A 17737-nucleotide genomic window follows, 5' to 3' on the forward strand; every position below is an offset into this window, starting at 1 on the left:
TGCTTCGGGGAATCGAGTCGCGTGCGTGTGATTCCTTGCTCAGTCGCGCTCGCCGTCTCTCTCTTTCCTACTCCATCACTCTGGCCGTCTCGGTCTCGCCTACGCCGACACTCAGCCGTGCCGTCCGCAGCGAGGAGCACGTCGATCTACGACGATCATCATCCGACTATTCGCAGTGTCCGTCGTAGCATCGCGTCTTGGAATCTACGGAGACAAACACCCTCGGTAAGTGGTCGGCGTCGGCGCGCGTGCGAAACTCTCACCGGGGGAGAGACGAGAGCATGGTGGTAACGGCGTGCCGGTCGTACTGTAACACCGTTAAACGTGCCGACGCAACACCGAATTCGCCGGTCAATCCCCGTGATGTGTCGATGACCCGCGGCCCCATAATCCATATGCCGCTCCTCCGAGTCGGCCGCGATATCGCACAACTCCGATTCATTCCGCACGTTCACCGTGATTCCTCCTTGATTTCACCCCCGCTTTCGCTCGGCTTGCACACGTATACACGTCCGTTATCGTGGGATGCCCCACTAGGATTCCTCAAGGACAAATTTTCCAGTGTCCTCGCAACCGCTTTTTATTTTCCACTAAACAAATTTAACGTGAATATATATTAAGTTCTTGCGATTCCTAAATTTTTCTCCCGAAATCCCTTCCAGATAAATTTCTTATATTCCTCTTATTTATCATAGCTGAGCGGAAGAGCCGTTTTCCATAAATATGTAGATAGGATTCTTTATCAACCTAATGATTCATGTGGATTCTTAAAAAACTAGTGGTAGGTTCAAAGGGCAAACAACTATGTGTCCGAATTGACACTGATATGAAAATATTGTGAAAGTGAAAGAATTTTTTTTTACAATCTACATCTGTCACAACTAATGACTGATATTTCTAATTTATCTTCTATGACATACTGATACTTATTAATTCTCTTACAGGTAAAACAACCAAAAATGGATGTTCAGACGGGACTAGTATATGTTGGCATTGTTGTCCTCTCCGCTGCAGTCATCGCCTTTATTTCGATGTTTGGTATCAGAGAGAAATCTTACGAAGAAGCAATCGCCGAACAGAGGAAGCTTCCTGATGATTTGTTGTCAAGTATGTCAATTCGTGCGATATTGCCTGTAAAATAAATTTTTACTTTGATCTAGGATACAATCTGTAATATAATTATAATTTGATGATATATAAAATTATTTGATACAGAATATAAATTGGAGTATGTAAATAGAAAATAAATAAAATTTTGATATATATATATATAAGATAACTTATGAAATATTAAATGTGTTAAGAAAGATTTTTTTGTTATTCTGCTTACAGATAAAAAGGATAAAAATAAAGAAAAGAAGCACAAGAACAAAGCAGGAAAGAAGGTCAAAGAGAAGAAAGAAGAGAAAGATGATAAGGAGGACAAAGATGAAAGAGCCGATCATGTGCAATTTGAAGAAACTCCCCAAATATTGCCTTCTGAGCTTCCAGTACAGGTAAACTTATATTTATTGATTTATTTTTATTATTCATTAAAAAGACTACAATTATTCTATAAGAATTGGGTAAGTTATAGTAATGGATTGTAAACTCTTTGATTTAATATACAATAAAAGAGTATAGAACTTTTATTACTGGATAGATATATGTCTTTATTTATTGAACTGTTAGAGAATTAGAAAGTGAGTAGGAAAACAAGTGCTAATCGAGCACTCCAATAGATATATTTTCAATGGGCTCTTTCTATCGCAATTGTCTTCAATCTTCAAATATTCACAATATAGAAGGATGAGACAAAAGAAGAAAGCGATAACGCTTAGCAATTTTCTAACATGAAACGAAGCACGATCACGCTTCTGCACCTATATTCTGTATTTTTTAATGATGTGTTGGTACCGATACATTTATCGTTGCGCAACTTTTTTCGATTGAAAAAACTGCACAACGATAAATGAAACGATACCGATGCGTCGTTAAGAGCTATACAATATGGATTCTGGTCCTTCAATCGATTAATATTTACACGCTTTTCATATTATCACTCACACAAACATCATAATCATGATTGCTTGCCTTAAAATAAAAGTATGAGCTGTACATAAAGCTATCTTTGAAGTGTTTAAGATTTGAACGTCTTGTTTTCATGCATGAAATACAGTAACCTAGGTGACACACAATATGGCATCATTACATCTACCCAGCAAAGAAAAAGAGATTTATATAAACAGGAAACGTCCTATTTTTATTCTATTGTCATATAATTCATGAGGCATGAATACAGAATTGTTATAGTTATTATTTATTTTAACACCTTAACAGTTATTATTTCATGATGTATTCTACAATAATTTTTCTGGATACATAATAAAATAATTTATATTATAGTTATTAGTTGTATAAGTGCATACAATAATTAAATGAATTATAAGTAATTTTTAATTTTTATATATCGTACATTACTTAGAAAAATGTCATTTTTAAAAATCATTTTTAGTAGTCGTAAATTATAAGTTCTTTATTAGCATTATATAATAATGGGCATTGCAAATCAAATAACTTACCGTAAACAAATCCTTATATTGAACATATATTTCCAACGATAAATAAATAAATTTTGTTTCTCATTCATGATGATTTACCTGAGAACGTGAGAAGATTGTAAGCAGATTTATATTTTACACTTGATTGCAAAACTCGTAATTTGATAGAACTGTCAGTTCCAACGTTTCAGATACTCTGAAATCGCTTCTTGATTGTGTACTACTTTCATTTGTTAATTTTCTTTAATTATAATTTATAATTTTTGTTTTGTAAAATATCTTTGTAATAGAATTACTTTTTTATCTTATAGTATTATTCTAAATAAAAATTGGAATTTATTATACCTCAATTTTATATAATGTACAAATGATGTCTTGGTAAGTTAGAAAGATTAAATCTTTAATTAAGTAACAGGTTATATCAAATGTATGAGGAAAAAATTACTGGTTTTATAAATAAGAACATATCATTATTTGGAAAGAACTAACACAAGCGGACAGAGATATTAAACAAATATATTCTAATATATTAAGAATATGATTTTGATTGAAAAGTTGCTCCTTGATTATTTCTTGCATACATCCCATTGATAAGTAATTCTGCAAGTTCAAGATTATTTCCTAAAAATAACTTCATCATACATATGCAGCAGTATTTTAATGATACTGCTTCAGTCTTGACTACCTTATCACTTAGATTACAGGAGAACCAAACACAAAAAAATGTTACTAAGTGTAGAATTGAACATTTTCTATAAATCTCTTACTAATTTTAATCATGTATAAAAATAATATTAAAAAAAGTTTTTTCAATAAATTTCCAATTCATTTTAATCTTCATAAAAGAAATACTGCGAAAGAGAGGATATTAACTGCGATATAACAAACTTATAAATTCCAGGTTTATGTGCTCAACAAGAGGACAAAATAAATATAAGGTGAAAAGCGATTTAATGCTAACAAAATAATTTGTTATTAAATATTATATCGTTTTATAAAGATGTTAAGATAATTTGACGTTATTTAAATTACATTTTATTATATAAAATATCATGATATATAGTATGATTTATATATGTGCCCATTATTATATAATGTAAGATGGATTTTCGAGCATTCTGCTTGATATTTCTTAACACTGCCTTCTTGATCAAATATCATGGGAACATCATACATTTGCATTAAACTCTTAGGAGAATAACAAAGGCAATAAGAAGAAAGGAAAACTTGAAAAGATAAAACCCATCCTCGTAAATAAAGATGAGCCATCAGTCATTGTGACTGAATTAAACCCCTCGCAACCTCCCTTGGTAGAGGCTAACCATTTTGATGTTATTCATCCAAAGGATGACCTTGAACTCGTACGGAGTCAAAGTGTGAGTGATTGCCATTTGCCGAATGTTATATACTATTTGCATAGATATTTTTTGCACAGTCTTTCTATTTTTTATATTACATTAGAATATCAAGCAAGATTTTTCAAAATGTTGATTGAAATTTTTTTAAGATTGTTGCCATGTCTGCCATTATGCTGTAAACAAAATTAATTTCTTTCACTGCTTAATTTCTTTTATTTCTATTAATTGGGAAAATTACATGTGCATGAAAAAATACACATTTATTAAACATTCATCCAATGTATTCTCTACTAACAGCAATAATTAATTCATGAAATATTAACAAATGCACAAGTAAGGATTAGAATATTTAGGTAACATGATCTTTACATTGCTATAGATTTTAATTAATATGGATACTAGTATTTTATGTGAATTCTATATTTTTTATTTAATTATTTTCTTTGATTTAAACATAATACTATAATAATATTTCTATTAATAATATTATAATAATATTTCTATTATAATATTATATAATATGTCTGTCATATACATATGTGTATATGTATATATATAATAGAGAGAGAATCTTCAACAGATTACCCAAACTGAGACAGTGGAGAAAGTCAACAAATCACCAAAAGATACTCCAACTAAATCAAAGAAGAACAACAAGGATCCTGTAAAGAAAAAAGATGAAAATAAGGATGAGAAACAAGATACTGTTACTTATAATAATACATCTGCTAATAAAGAAGCTATGAAGGAAGCTTTGAGGGATGTAAAGGAGCAAAAGGAAATGCCAATTAAGGAAGTAAAGGAAGTTGTCAAGGAGGTAATTCAACAGTTACCAAACAAGGAACCCAAAAAGACGAAAAAAAAGAATGATATTTTATCTCAAATCGGTAAGTCATTGTTTGCATGAAGATAAATTTACTTATTCGTGCGCGCACATGATCCAATTCAATAATAAATTACAAGAACATGAATCTAATGTTTTAAGATGAATCAAATCTGTATGTGTTTCTTACAGAGAGCAAATCAATATTTCTCTCTCTAACCTATCGTGACATTCTATAACCTGCAATTTAATTGATTGGAAATACGACCTCATTTCTTTCTGTACTGTATCTTGCCACTTACTCTTTTTACAACTTGTGAGATTTAGTAGTGATATTTACACATGTTATATATTTTATTTTTTTAATATAACGTAAATATATTATGTTAGTGTTTAAATAAATTGATAAACTTCAGCACAGTTATATGATTGTAATTACCATATACACAAGAAAATTGTGTTAGATGATAATATAAAATGTTTATATATAATACGCTTTTTTTCTAAAAATAAATTATTTTATAATATAAGTTTAAATATCTAATAAAATCTGTAAATTATGTGAAATATCTGACTAAAGCAAGTCAAGCAAATTCCTTTGAAGTGCTTTGGAATGTGGTTGAGGTAGAATCACTTCCCCCTCTACACACATACAAAGGTCAATGTCCATGCACTTATACTGGTAGCCCTGCAATATAAGCAGTAATTTCAAATATTTATTGTATTTCTGAAACAATTGTAATAATCTTTACAGATTATTTTAATTAAAGCAGATATAATTATACAAATTATAATAAAATGTGTATGTACATGTTTTATATTAATTAATATTTTAATAAATTATCGACTTTATAAATTTTAATATATAGCATATATATATATATATAGGGTTTTCGCAAAATATATACAAATTTATTATAAAAATTTCAATATTTAATTTTAATACTTGATATTTTCAACATAAAATTTTTTTAGATGGAGATGCTGTTAATGTTGAACTATTGATGCTATGTATTCAAAAGGCAGAACTTAGTCGATCTGAAATACAAGTCCTCACAAATCAACTCTTGAATAAACAGCAGGACAATCCGTTAGAACATTCTGAATGGACAGAAGGTCGTGCCGACCCCGTTATTAAGTTGAAAAAACAATTGGCGGAAAAAGAGAAAGCACTGACTGATGAACACGAAGCGAGCGTGGCCTTCCAAAACAAGCTAAAGGAATTGCGAGCCGAATTTAATACGGAGAGATCTAGACTATTAGCAACTACTAGACAACTTGAGGAATCTTTGAATGCGAAAATCACAGAGACTCAGACATTGCATACCCGAGTGCAACATATTTTGGAAAGTCATACTGCAGAGAAGCAAGGTTTTGCTAGACAGATCGAACAATTGCAGACTAAAGTGAATGAGGATGCTACAATAATTCACAAATTACAAGAAGATCAAGGACAAACTCAGGGCCACTTGCAGCAGGAGTTAATGGCACAGCGAAAGCAAATGGAAGTGCAGTTCGCTCAGATGCGCGATAATGAGAATGCATTGAAATCGCAATTGGCTCAGAAACACGTAGAGATGCAGGATCTGCAAAATGAACTGCAAGCGACTTGCGAGAGCAGCTCCGGAGAAATAGAGATGTTACGTCAGCAATTAGGAATAATGCAAGGTCAATTGATGCATTCGGAAGGACAATTACAACATTTCAAGGAAACAAATGATCGATTACAAGATATTGCTAGGCAACTTGAGGTGAGAATCTTAATCCCTTGTTGATACTCTTAAGTAAGCTTAGTCATTTTCCACCAATATATTGAGTCTTCTTGGTAATTTTTAGGAATCTCATCGTGCACACACTGACTTAGATCATAGATTGAAAAGCGCACATCGGCACGAACAGGAACTGCAGAAGCAAGTAAATTCACTGCAGGCAGAATTAAATCATGCGAAAAATGAAGCCAATGAAACGTCTACCTTTAAGGTGGAACTTAGCAAGACTCAAACGGAATTAATAAAATTAAAATCTGAACTGTCAGCTGCTATGAATGAAGCTAAATCAGAAGCAGCCGAAGTTATAGCCTTGAAAAATGCATTGAGTAACAAGGAGGACGAATTAAAGAGATCACAGGACAAATTTTATGCTGTACAAAATGATTTGCAACAATCTGGCATGCAAGTTACACGTATGGAATCCGAATTGAATTCTGTACAAAAGAAATTTGATATGCTAAAGATCGATTTTGAAAGGACGGAAGATAGTTTAAAAGAAGTGAAGAATGATGCGAATAAGTATCAAAATGAAATATATACACTCCAGGAAGAATTGGCAAATTCACGTAAGGAATTGAGTATGGTTCATAATCAACTTAGGGAATCCAGTGAAATGGCGAACGAATTGAAAGTTTTGCAAACCGAATTAAATAGACTGCAGAGCAATGAGAAAAAAATGGGAGATGAACAGTTTCGAATTATGAAACTACAAGAAGAAAACGATAGACTGCATACTGAGGTATTATTTAGTCTTTAGTCTTTTTCTAACTATTGCATCAAAAGTTATTAATATTAGTGTACGAGATATTAAATGAAACAGATTTTAAAACAATATGCCTTATATACAGCTTGCGAGTGCTGTAGAGAAACAAAGAGAGCTTCAACAGCAGCAAGAAGACAGCAAAATCCATACGGACGTAGTATTAGCCACTACTACTGAATCTCAACATGCCAATTTGTATGTATATAGACACACTCATATATATATATATATATATAAAATTATGTAAATGTTTTATTTAATATCATGCTTAATTTTTAATCGACAACTTTCCGTTGAATATTTTTATATTTTACTCAATTCCTGTAAAATATTTATTCTCGAAAAATCTAGAGAGGAAAAAGCTCTATTAGAAAAAATTACAACTGAGTTAACGCACAAGGAAAAAGAGATTAATAAACTGGATGAACGATTACATGTATTAGAAAGTGATACAGTTGTGCATCAACGTTTTATTAAAGAATTAGAAGAAACTTTGGGGGTCCAAAAATCTAAAAATAATGTAAGTTTTTCGTGTATTAACTTAAAATGCTTTTTATTTTATTTGACGTTATACTACATTTGTTATATATGTCCAAATTTAATTGTTATTTTTCTGTGTAACGTTAATACATTTTTACTACTGTTATTACTATACAAATTTTTCTTGTGAAATTGATTTTATATTCTATAAAAAATTTATAATTTGATTATAATCTGTTATAATAATACAGCTTATATATGTATACATTTTTTTTATTTTTCTATATTTCGGCTTTTCTTTACTACAGGAACTACGCGAAAAGAACTGGAAAGTGATGGAAGCTCTTTCTGCTGCTGAATCGCGTGCCAAATCCAATGATGAAAGGAATGTTAAAGTAAACGTCTTTGCTATAATTCTCAATTAATATATTAGTTAAATATCTTACTGAAATATAGGTTTTCCAAACGAGTTAATGTTGTCATCTCATATTCCTTCATTCACAATCTTTAATTTTCCAGTCGTTCTCTTGTAAAATCAAAATATACATGGGATGAGAAATGTATACATGTGAGATTGAACCCAGAACCCGCTTTTGCTCTCACATAATATTATCTCATTATTAGCTAAAGAGTAAACTTAACGATAAACTAATAGCATATTACAATAATTGATATTGAATTATATCGTTATATTTTTTCTTAAATTATTTCAATTGCGATTATTGACTATTATATGTGTGTATATATATTATTATTTGTTAATAATAGAACATCAAACATTTTTAAGTAAATAATATTTCACATATATTTATATTTCTTATAATATTGCTTATATTTCTTTATTTAATTAGGAGGTAACACAAAAAATAAAGGAGGAACAAGAAGAAATAACTAAGGCATTTCTACAAAGGATATTCCCAGAGATTAAGGTGTCCGAGAAGACACATGAACAATGGCTCAAATCTTTTGAAGATAAATTATGTGCTATTCTAAATGAATTGAAAAATGAACAGAAAAACACAGATCAGACAAATCCAGATTTGGAGAAACAAAACAAAAATTTACAAGGCATGGTTTCACATTACAAACAAATTATCTACGATACGGTAAGTATTTTATTGAATTTGATAATATCTTGTTAAACATAATCCTTTTATTTAAATCTTTTTTTTTTTTAGGAAGGTATGCTTAATAAATTACAAAGTCATATAGAATCCGAGGAGACGAGATGGCAGTCGCAACTTCGGCAAAAGGAGAATGAAGTGACAAATCTTAGAGTAGAACTTAATGATATGCAAGCCAAACTAATTTCAAGTGAAGAGGTAAGAATTATGAAAATCTTTTTATTTTGTTTATCTCTTTTATTTCTTGAGCTGCATAGACTTTCCAAAGATATATATTTTTTAGTTTCATGCTGCAATTCTTTTTTCTAGTTTAAACAAAGAGTGAAAGAGTTGGAAGATCCTATAGAACAAAATCGTACTGGAACATTACTTAAAGCCACGCAGAAAGCCACATCCTGTGGAGAATTAGATGGCAACGAGCTTGTTACTTTAGAACAATTACAAGAGGTAGATTTAACCGCTGATATCATATTACATTTGTTATTAATTATTAATTCCATATTGGAATATGTACATGTATGTGATGAAGAATATCGATGCTGTTAAAATCAGAAGTAATTTTCTCATAACCCATTTTTTTATTATCATTTCAGGAGAAAGCTCGGTTATCGCAAGAATTAGAAGTAGAATGCAATAAGAGGGCGACGTTGGATGCCGAAGTTACAAAATTGCGTTCTCTTGTTGAAACTAGCGAGACGAGTTTAGTATATGAGAAAAATCTTGTCACACAACTTCAACAAGAAGTATCCCAACTTAAGGTATTTTTTTAAGTTTTTTTATAGTGATATATATGTAAAATTAAGTAAAAAAATATAAAACATTGCTTTATTGATTCCAGAATGAAATTTGTGGCGGCTGTAGCAGCTCAGAGCAGTCTATGCTAAACGGTCCACCCACATCAGATTCTCTTCAATCTGAGGTTTGTATCTATTAGTTTATTTAACTCTTATTTATATGGTGTGCCTTCTTTATTGGAAGTATTACATAGCTTTGGCTATATTTATAATAACAAAGGTTTTGTATAATAAAATCGTTAGATATTGCACAATGCTGCAAAATACTGATATAATTCACTAATCATGAAAGATCTGCCAATATCTGGAGACATGGTAGTGTCTCAACGCTAAGACATGGCGCGAGACACTGTCGTGCTTCTTTATAATATATTTCACTAATCATGAAAAATTTGCCAATAATTACTAATCAATAATTGAAAAAAAAGGTCTGTCTATAATTACTAATCGCTTGATTGTGATTCATTGTCCTTTTGTGTATATATTAACTGAATGATCAAGCAAATTATGCATATAGATGTTTTTATAGAGTTAATAAAGCTCTTGACATAAAAAAAGTAAATTATATCTTAATGTACATATTATTGTATTTCGGTTCTTGATATAAAAACTGGATATGTAACTTTTTCTCTAAAACGGAAACATAAAAAAATGAAAATTTTTATATATGTATGTATGCATATATACACATAAAAAAATTTCACTTGTCACGATTCCGTCTTAAGAAAAAAGTTATATGATTGACCTTCTGAATGTATAAACAAAACAAAAAAGATATGACAATAATACACTGTAAGATAATTTTTCACAATTTGTCTTAGATTTTGTATTAATTATAGAACTAAGAAACTTAAATTTATTTAAAATTCGTTTTTGCAATTTATATATACAGAACTCAAATGTAGTTGATTCTCTAACATCATCTATATATACAATTAAAAAATTAATCTTTTATATATTACATGTAGTATATATTACACAATAATTTTAAATTCAATAATTGACCTTCAAAAAGTTGTGAAAATATGTTATCTATAATAATTATATATAATATATTATTATTTATAATTATTTTGTATAATGTATTATGTATAATTATTATAAATAATGTTTTATTATGTAAATATTATATATAATACATGTGTACAGAATGTCTAACGCAACACTCGTGAGTAGATAGAGCGAACTAAACTTGAGAGGAGTGTTCTATAAACAACAATATGCTTGCTCGTGCATAGTCATTTTTGTTTACAGAGCGCTCTCAAACTTCGTCACGCACCTAGAAACTATAAACGTTTGGCTGTTTCTAATCGCCAAATCGCGTAGACGGTATGCCCATTCGTAAATCTTAATTTAAATTAACTTCTCGTTAATTTTTACGAAAATCGCAAAATGGTACGGACTTTGTATTCAGTTTAATTTAATGTATCTACCTACGATCGTTATGTCAATAATTGCATTAATAACCAGACACCCTGTACAGTTATTAAAAACTATCAGAGACTACTTTATTAATAATTATCGAAAATCTTAGAATACAGTTGTGCAACCGAATTATAGTGTAGTGCTTAATTGCAAATTTGCTTGAAAGATATCTGTAAATATCGTGTTTAAATTTAATAAAGTATTGATATAATCGTCTCATCAGGTTAAATTATATTCCAAGCTGTAATTTTCACGTTACTTACTGCAGCCATTTAGTAAACACAGTGATTAAGTTGCTGATATTCTTTCTATATTTTTTAAGAAAGAATATTGTTCTTTTGTGATATATTAATAAAATCATTTCTCTTATTATTTGAAAGGTATTGAAAATTCAAGTATTGCATATTTTTCAATTATGTATTTACTAACAATTTGATTACTGTGTTTCAAAATTACAAGATTATTAAATAATTTATTGGAACGGCAATTTTGCAAATTTTTATCGAAGAATTATTTCTATTATTATATAATAAACGATTGCGACGCAAATTGCCGTTTCTGTAACTGATTCCTTTAAGCAGTCATATAATAATATATCTGGAATACAGCCTCCTCTAGCGTCTAAGACTCTGATAGCTGTGTTAGAAAATACTCGGCTCAAGAATACAGAGTTTGCAAACTGTTCTATTACCAAACCTGTCAATTTGGTCAATCAATCTGAACAAGAAATTGAGAACAACTCCCTTACTACAAAGTACTCCTCCAAATCTTGTCATATGACAGATCACAACACACAGGCTAATTGGAACCCAGTGATTGGCCAGCAACATAAAAAGCACAAGAAAAAGAGGAAGGTAAACTTATGAATCTGAGACAAAAAGAAGTGTTACTGGCTCGATTACTGTAATAGGTGCACTTCAGTTGATTATTGAAATGTGAGACACATTTGTCAGGGCTCAATATTACAAAGAATAATACAAAGTTTCTTTATAGTTTATGACGTCTTTTACAATATTTTTGAAGATAGTACATGTAATGTTTTAATAAACGAATTTTAGCATTAAAGATCTACTATAATTCTGAAATATATATTTTGTATTTTATCTAACTTATATATAAACTAAATGAATATTAATTGACATGAAATAACGCTTATGTGTCTATTTTTTTATATAATACGTTTAAATAAGACAGGAATACTTGATAGGAATGTAAAGAAATTAACTGAACACAACGAATGACGAAATATAAAAATTTTTTAAACCATTTTTTACCATAACTGTTTTTATATGAAATGCATATATTTTTTAATTTCAACGTATTCTTTGTGATAAAACTGAGTCCGTTGTTATTATTTCTTTGCTATTATTAAAGTAATATTATTTTTAGTAGCTTGTATCTTGAGGCAGTACTTTATGGTGTAGATTGATTTTGTATACTCCAATATTATTTATTATAGTGGCTGTCAGTAAGGAAGTAAAACGCGTCTATACATTTGGCATGTGATATAATAATCATAAAATTAGATGAAAATTGGTCTTGTAAACTTTGCACTTATATAGATCTTTTCATATAGATAACACGTCATAGAATAATACGCGTTGTAAATTCATTTTTATGTCTATATTTGCCGCACAATATTTATTGAGATTCATGATTACATGAACATACTAATCATACATTACTATTTTGTCCAAATGTACGAGAATTAAATTGCTCGCTTTACATAAAATATTATTCTTTTGTTATCCTGAAAGTAGATAGTACTTTAGTTTTACAATCAATTAGGTACACTAGGCATCAATGACGCCTAGTGTACAATCGTTATAAACATGACGTTCCATAAAAATAACTAAATACAAAATGTATTAATATCATACACATTTGCAGCATTTTTCCACATCTGACATATATCAAAAACTTTTAGCGTCTTAAAATTTATAATACTATGCACATTGGCAGAAATATTTAGTTTGCTACAACTTCTTTACACTTTAAGCGACGAAAATATAATTTCTAATTGTAATACAATAATGCTAAGTTTGTAAGTCGAATAGGCTTAAGCTGGTTAATTGATTTTGGCTGATCAATGGGCCACCTTACCTTTTTTTAATCTTTGATAGTCGAAACTAAATTGTAAATCTTGTTAATATCAGTAATCTTTGTCCTAGTGTTTGTTCATTATAAAGTTTTGACGTATGTAATGTTGTCAATGCTCAAAACAATCACAACAGGTTACCGCAGTTGTACGATTAATAAGAAACAAATTGCTTGGTTCGAATGTTTGCTCTGTGATCAATAACGATTTAACTTTTGATTGTTTCGACAGTCCACTAAGAAAACCATGGCAAAACGGCGCAGATTCGCAGGTATGCAAATCTAAAGATGAGATACTGAAATGTTTCTTCCTAGCCTTTCGGAAAATTCTAATAGTAGAACTACCGCTAGCAATTCATGTGTCAAGTCTTATTATGTATAATTTATTTTACCAATAATTAGTTTCTCATTACACACATTCTGTTGTGGCATTAAACTTTTACATTCGTATTTATAAATGCACTATTTTCAATTTTTGTATTTGCATATTATTTTTTCTTTTACCTCATAAAATGTAAAAATATTTCCGGTTGAAACATAAGTCATTATCGTTATCCATACTGATGTACTAATATTAATTATTAGTAAAGATTACATTTATTAAAGATTAGGTATTTTAAATACTGTTATTAGTGAGAAATATAAATGTCACATTCAGATTGTATGAATTTTTCATACCAGTAAATATAAGAAGTGACTAATATACAATCAATTATGACGATTTTATAAATAAATATTCTAAAAATTACGTAAATGAAATAGAAATATATATCGAAAAAATATTACTTATTTAAGATAAGAAAAGACATGCTAGAACAAATCTACATATTGTAAGACTTTATTTATTATGTCACATCGTAAATGTAGGCCATATTAATAGTACTGTTAGTCTATGTTTATTATTTGGAACATATACTTAGGGCAAACCTTTTTCAATGTTTGATGTTGATGTGAAAAGTGTTAGACACACACATCATGTGTTTTATATATTATAAGATAAAACTTAAATACAGTTACCATCTTATAATTATAATTAACTAATTATAGTTTTTGTATTTGAATTTGTCCTATTTATGATACAATTATATCATAATGATATAATACAATTATAATCTAATCTTGTAAATATGAGTGTTTAAGACTATTTAAAATGTCGCGTAAATTTTAAATAATTCACACGATATTTTACATTTCCTATATAGTATTATTAGCTGTTTGTAAAATTTTATAATATTCACGTATATTATATTTAGTATGTTCCAAAAACATGCACAGTAGCTATTGTTGGCTTTATATTTTATTTTGTGACTATATATTATTACGAATATTTTGCATCTTGCGTATCTTGGCACAATATGGCTAGAAAAATAAAAATTTCTATTCCCATCTTTAACTCCTGCCGATGACATGAAACTGGCTGTTAAATCGATTGTAGGTGTATAATTTATATATTAATTTCTGAATAAAGCAAATAGTTAATACGTTGCTTTTGCAAAAGAGTATAAAAATTATAACACTACATTAATTAATATTAGAATTATATATAGAATATATGTTAAATTAGAAATATAATTACACGCGAATGTATATGGAAATAGATATTCAGTAATGTATATAGTTATATATATACACACACAAGGAAATTTTTGTCTGCACAAACACTAGGGTAAAGAGTACACTGCGCGAGAAAAACGATGTTTGTTAAACTGATTAATTCCTATAACAATTATTTTCCATAATAATATCTAATACATATGATTTTATTGCTTTCATACATCATCCATTATTTTTCTTTTTTTAAATAAATTTTATATGTGAAGTATTAAATATAGTGGTGTGACATCATCAAAGGCTACTATAAATGTTTGCCTTTTTTAGTGTTTTATACATGTATGTTTCATATGTTGTTTTCTAATTGAAATATTTTTCGTCGCTTAATTACAATCTACTTCTAAAATAAAAAGTAATCAGAATCTAGAATGCTACTAATGACGGTATACAATAATGTCGAATATGTATATGTTAACCTAAAATGTAATCAGATTTAATTGATGTAGATATTATAGAAGCTAATGTATTTTAGTATTTTTTTATCTTATTTTTTGCTTCTTTTATTTGTTACCTGTTATGTGTGTTGTTAAGGCTGTGTTCCATTTCACGCATGATGCGCATAATGCATCTTTTATCCTTATTATTCACCGAATGTTAAACAAGGATAAATGATGCATTATGCACATCATGCGTGAAACGGAACGCAGCCTAAGTAATATTTATATGTTGTAAACTGCTTTTTAGCATGAAATAATTGGACTTTTTCATTTATTGCACTACTAATATACCTTTTTTATAATTGCTTTCTAATATAAGGTAATGAAATTTTTATTATTTATCTACTTATAATATATTATTATCGTTGCTTTTTAATTTAAAATAATGGATTTTGGATGTATATGCTTTATACAATTAATTGCAGCATGGTTAGAAAGCATGTATTTTTGTTTAATTGTATATTAGATTTAAAAAAATGAAAGACAATGCAGAAAATATCTTTTTATTAATAAGAAATATTTAGTAGAGTATGTAACGTATTTCTTATTAATAATTTACATTATTATGCGCTATCTTTCACAGATTTCAAATTGTTCTTCCTGCTTTATTGGATAAATATTCAAATTTTGGGAAATTTAATATGCGATATTTTGTTATTTATATTTGTTTTTATTTATTATCTGTAATAGTTATCTATCGTACTCGAAAGGGAAGAATAAATACGTAGGATGTATGTATACATGTGTTGTGTTATATATATTTTAGTATATATTGTCAATTTAGTATGTTACGAAAAATTAGCAACGTACTTTATTCATTCTATTAATGTAATCTTTCAGGGTGGTTCAGGAAAAAAATAACTTCGAAAAATAAACTACGCTAGTGCAGTGCGAGTACTGGTGGTTAAAAAGATGGGATGCGCAAATGCTAAAAGCGAATGCAGCATTGCTATATAGGTATAAATGGCATACTTTGCTACTCAGAAGACTAATATAAAGTGAAAATACTACAGATAATGTTTATTGTAAAAAAATATCATATTTTATTATGTGGAGAAAATATAAATAATTAAACTCGTAGCGATTAAATGGGAAAACTTGAAATACTTGAGTATGTGATGGTTATATAATTTATAATTATAAATAGCTATAAACATGATGTAAAGGTTATCAAAATTGTGTATTATGAATCATCGATATTGTTCATAGAATCTATGAACTATAACAATTTATAAATTTTAATTCTGTTATGAGACGTATAGGAACGTAATACTTAAGGAATATGTTCTTGCAACGCAAAAAATTGTATAATTAATTAATTAATGGATTCCATGACTTCATGATTCAATGTGTATAACGATATTGATTCTGATATTATTTCTGAGTCATACTGTTATTAGTGTTTAACATCTTTTTTTATCATTAGACGCATGGACCAGAAATTATATATATAAATATATACATATATATGCATAATATGATATAAAATATACATGGCATTTTTTTGTTATCGATAGCAAACACAATACACCAAATTTGTAAAATGCGATCTTCATGTTGTTCCATTGTATACAAATTCAAATTTGTTATTCGTTTTACGTGCAATAAGGAAGTAAGGCGAGAGTTTGAACGAGCCAGTCTTATACATATATACAAATGTTAACTGAAATTAATTGCGCCCAACAATTGTACTGAAAGCAAGTACTGCATACATGAGACGGATTTTCATATAGTTCACATATAGACTTTTATTATCAGATTTAAGAATATATTTAACAAGTTCAAGTTAACAAACAATTTTAGGGGCATTTAAATAATTGATGCTTGCAATTATTTATATTCATATTTAATTACGCTTTAAACAGATGTTTATTAATTGGACAAGCCAAAATGTTCCGTATTGTTATTGGAGTAGCTCTATACTCTAGTAAACTTTGAAAATGATTTTTTTAAATACTTGCTTGCATGAATATTTAAAAAATACTGTGTTAGACGTTAATGGTACACTTAAAGAGTTCTTTGTTCACCTGTGTAATCGATTGGTTGCATAAAAAAGAATAATTATTGTACTGAGTTTTGTAAGAGGCATGTATGTTTAGTACACTGCGTACTTATTTACCGTTTTGTATCTAGAAAGCATATTCATAGTTAATAAAAGTTTACTGTTTTACTTGATGCTGAGAATGTTATGCAATCTCGAAAAGTTTTTCATTTCATTTATTTGTTAACATGGTGAATAATACCTTTAAATAAATATCATTTATTGATACTGATACATATATACAATATATATAGTTAAAGTATAAAATATGATATACATTTTGATTCACCTATCGGACTAGTTTTAAGTAATTTATTCTAAAAGTTGTACTTTCAGATCGAATAAGACCTTGGAACTAATATTACCATTTTTATTATGAATTATCTTTTGAATTATCTATCTTGAGTTATCGATAAACTATACATCATTTTAAAAACGATAACGTTTAATGACAGGGCGCTATAGCTATTACTAA

General features: G+C 28.9%; 1 protein-coding gene and 1 long non-coding RNA gene across 8 annotated transcripts; one reads left to right on the top strand and one right to left on the bottom strand.

Moving 5' to 3' along the window:
* Window positions 1–16673, top strand: LOC108723612 (kinectin). Of its 7 annotated transcripts, none has more exons than XM_018449500.1 (17): window positions 1–225; window positions 945–1107; window positions 1333–1496; window positions 3734–3916; window positions 4476–4785; window positions 5697–6472; window positions 6558–7229; window positions 7339–7448; window positions 7605–7773; window positions 8042–8128; window positions 8585–8839; window positions 8912–9055; window positions 9167–9304; window positions 9451–9615; window positions 9696–9776; window positions 11685–11930; window positions 16062–16673. In XM_018449500.1, the coding sequence occupies exons 2-17, from the start codon at window positions 960–962 to the stop codon at window positions 16080–16082; spliced, it is 3669 nt and encodes a 1222-aa protein (XP_018305002.1). In that variant the 5' UTR covers window positions 1–225; window positions 945–959; the 3' UTR covers window positions 16083–16673. The 7 variants fall into 7 exon arrangements, with proteins under 7 accessions (XP_018305002.1, XP_018304998.1, XP_018304996.1 ...); XM_018449496.1 differs by lacking the exon at window positions 11685–11930 and adding an exon at window positions 13406–13445 and having other exon boundaries at window positions 156–225; XM_018449494.1 differs by having other exon boundaries at window positions 156–225; window positions 4479–4785.
* LOC108723614 (uncharacterized) lies at window positions 128–1024 on the bottom strand. The gene is made up of 3 exons (XR_001936657.1): window positions 943–1024; window positions 264–590; window positions 128–204 (listed from the first exon to the last, which is right to left on the bottom strand). It is a non-coding gene; the product is annotated as an uncharacterized lncRNA (long non-coding RNA).
* Window positions 16674–17737: the final 1064 nt, after the last annotated feature.

The sequence above is a fragment of the Mycetomoellerius zeteki genome, unplaced genomic scaffold, assembly GCF_001594055.1.
Source record: "Mycetomoellerius zeteki isolate Tzet28-1 unplaced genomic scaffold, Tzet1.0 scaffold245, whole genome shotgun sequence".
NCBI classification, from domain to species: Eukaryota; Metazoa; Arthropoda; class Insecta; order Hymenoptera; family Formicidae; genus Mycetomoellerius; species Mycetomoellerius zeteki.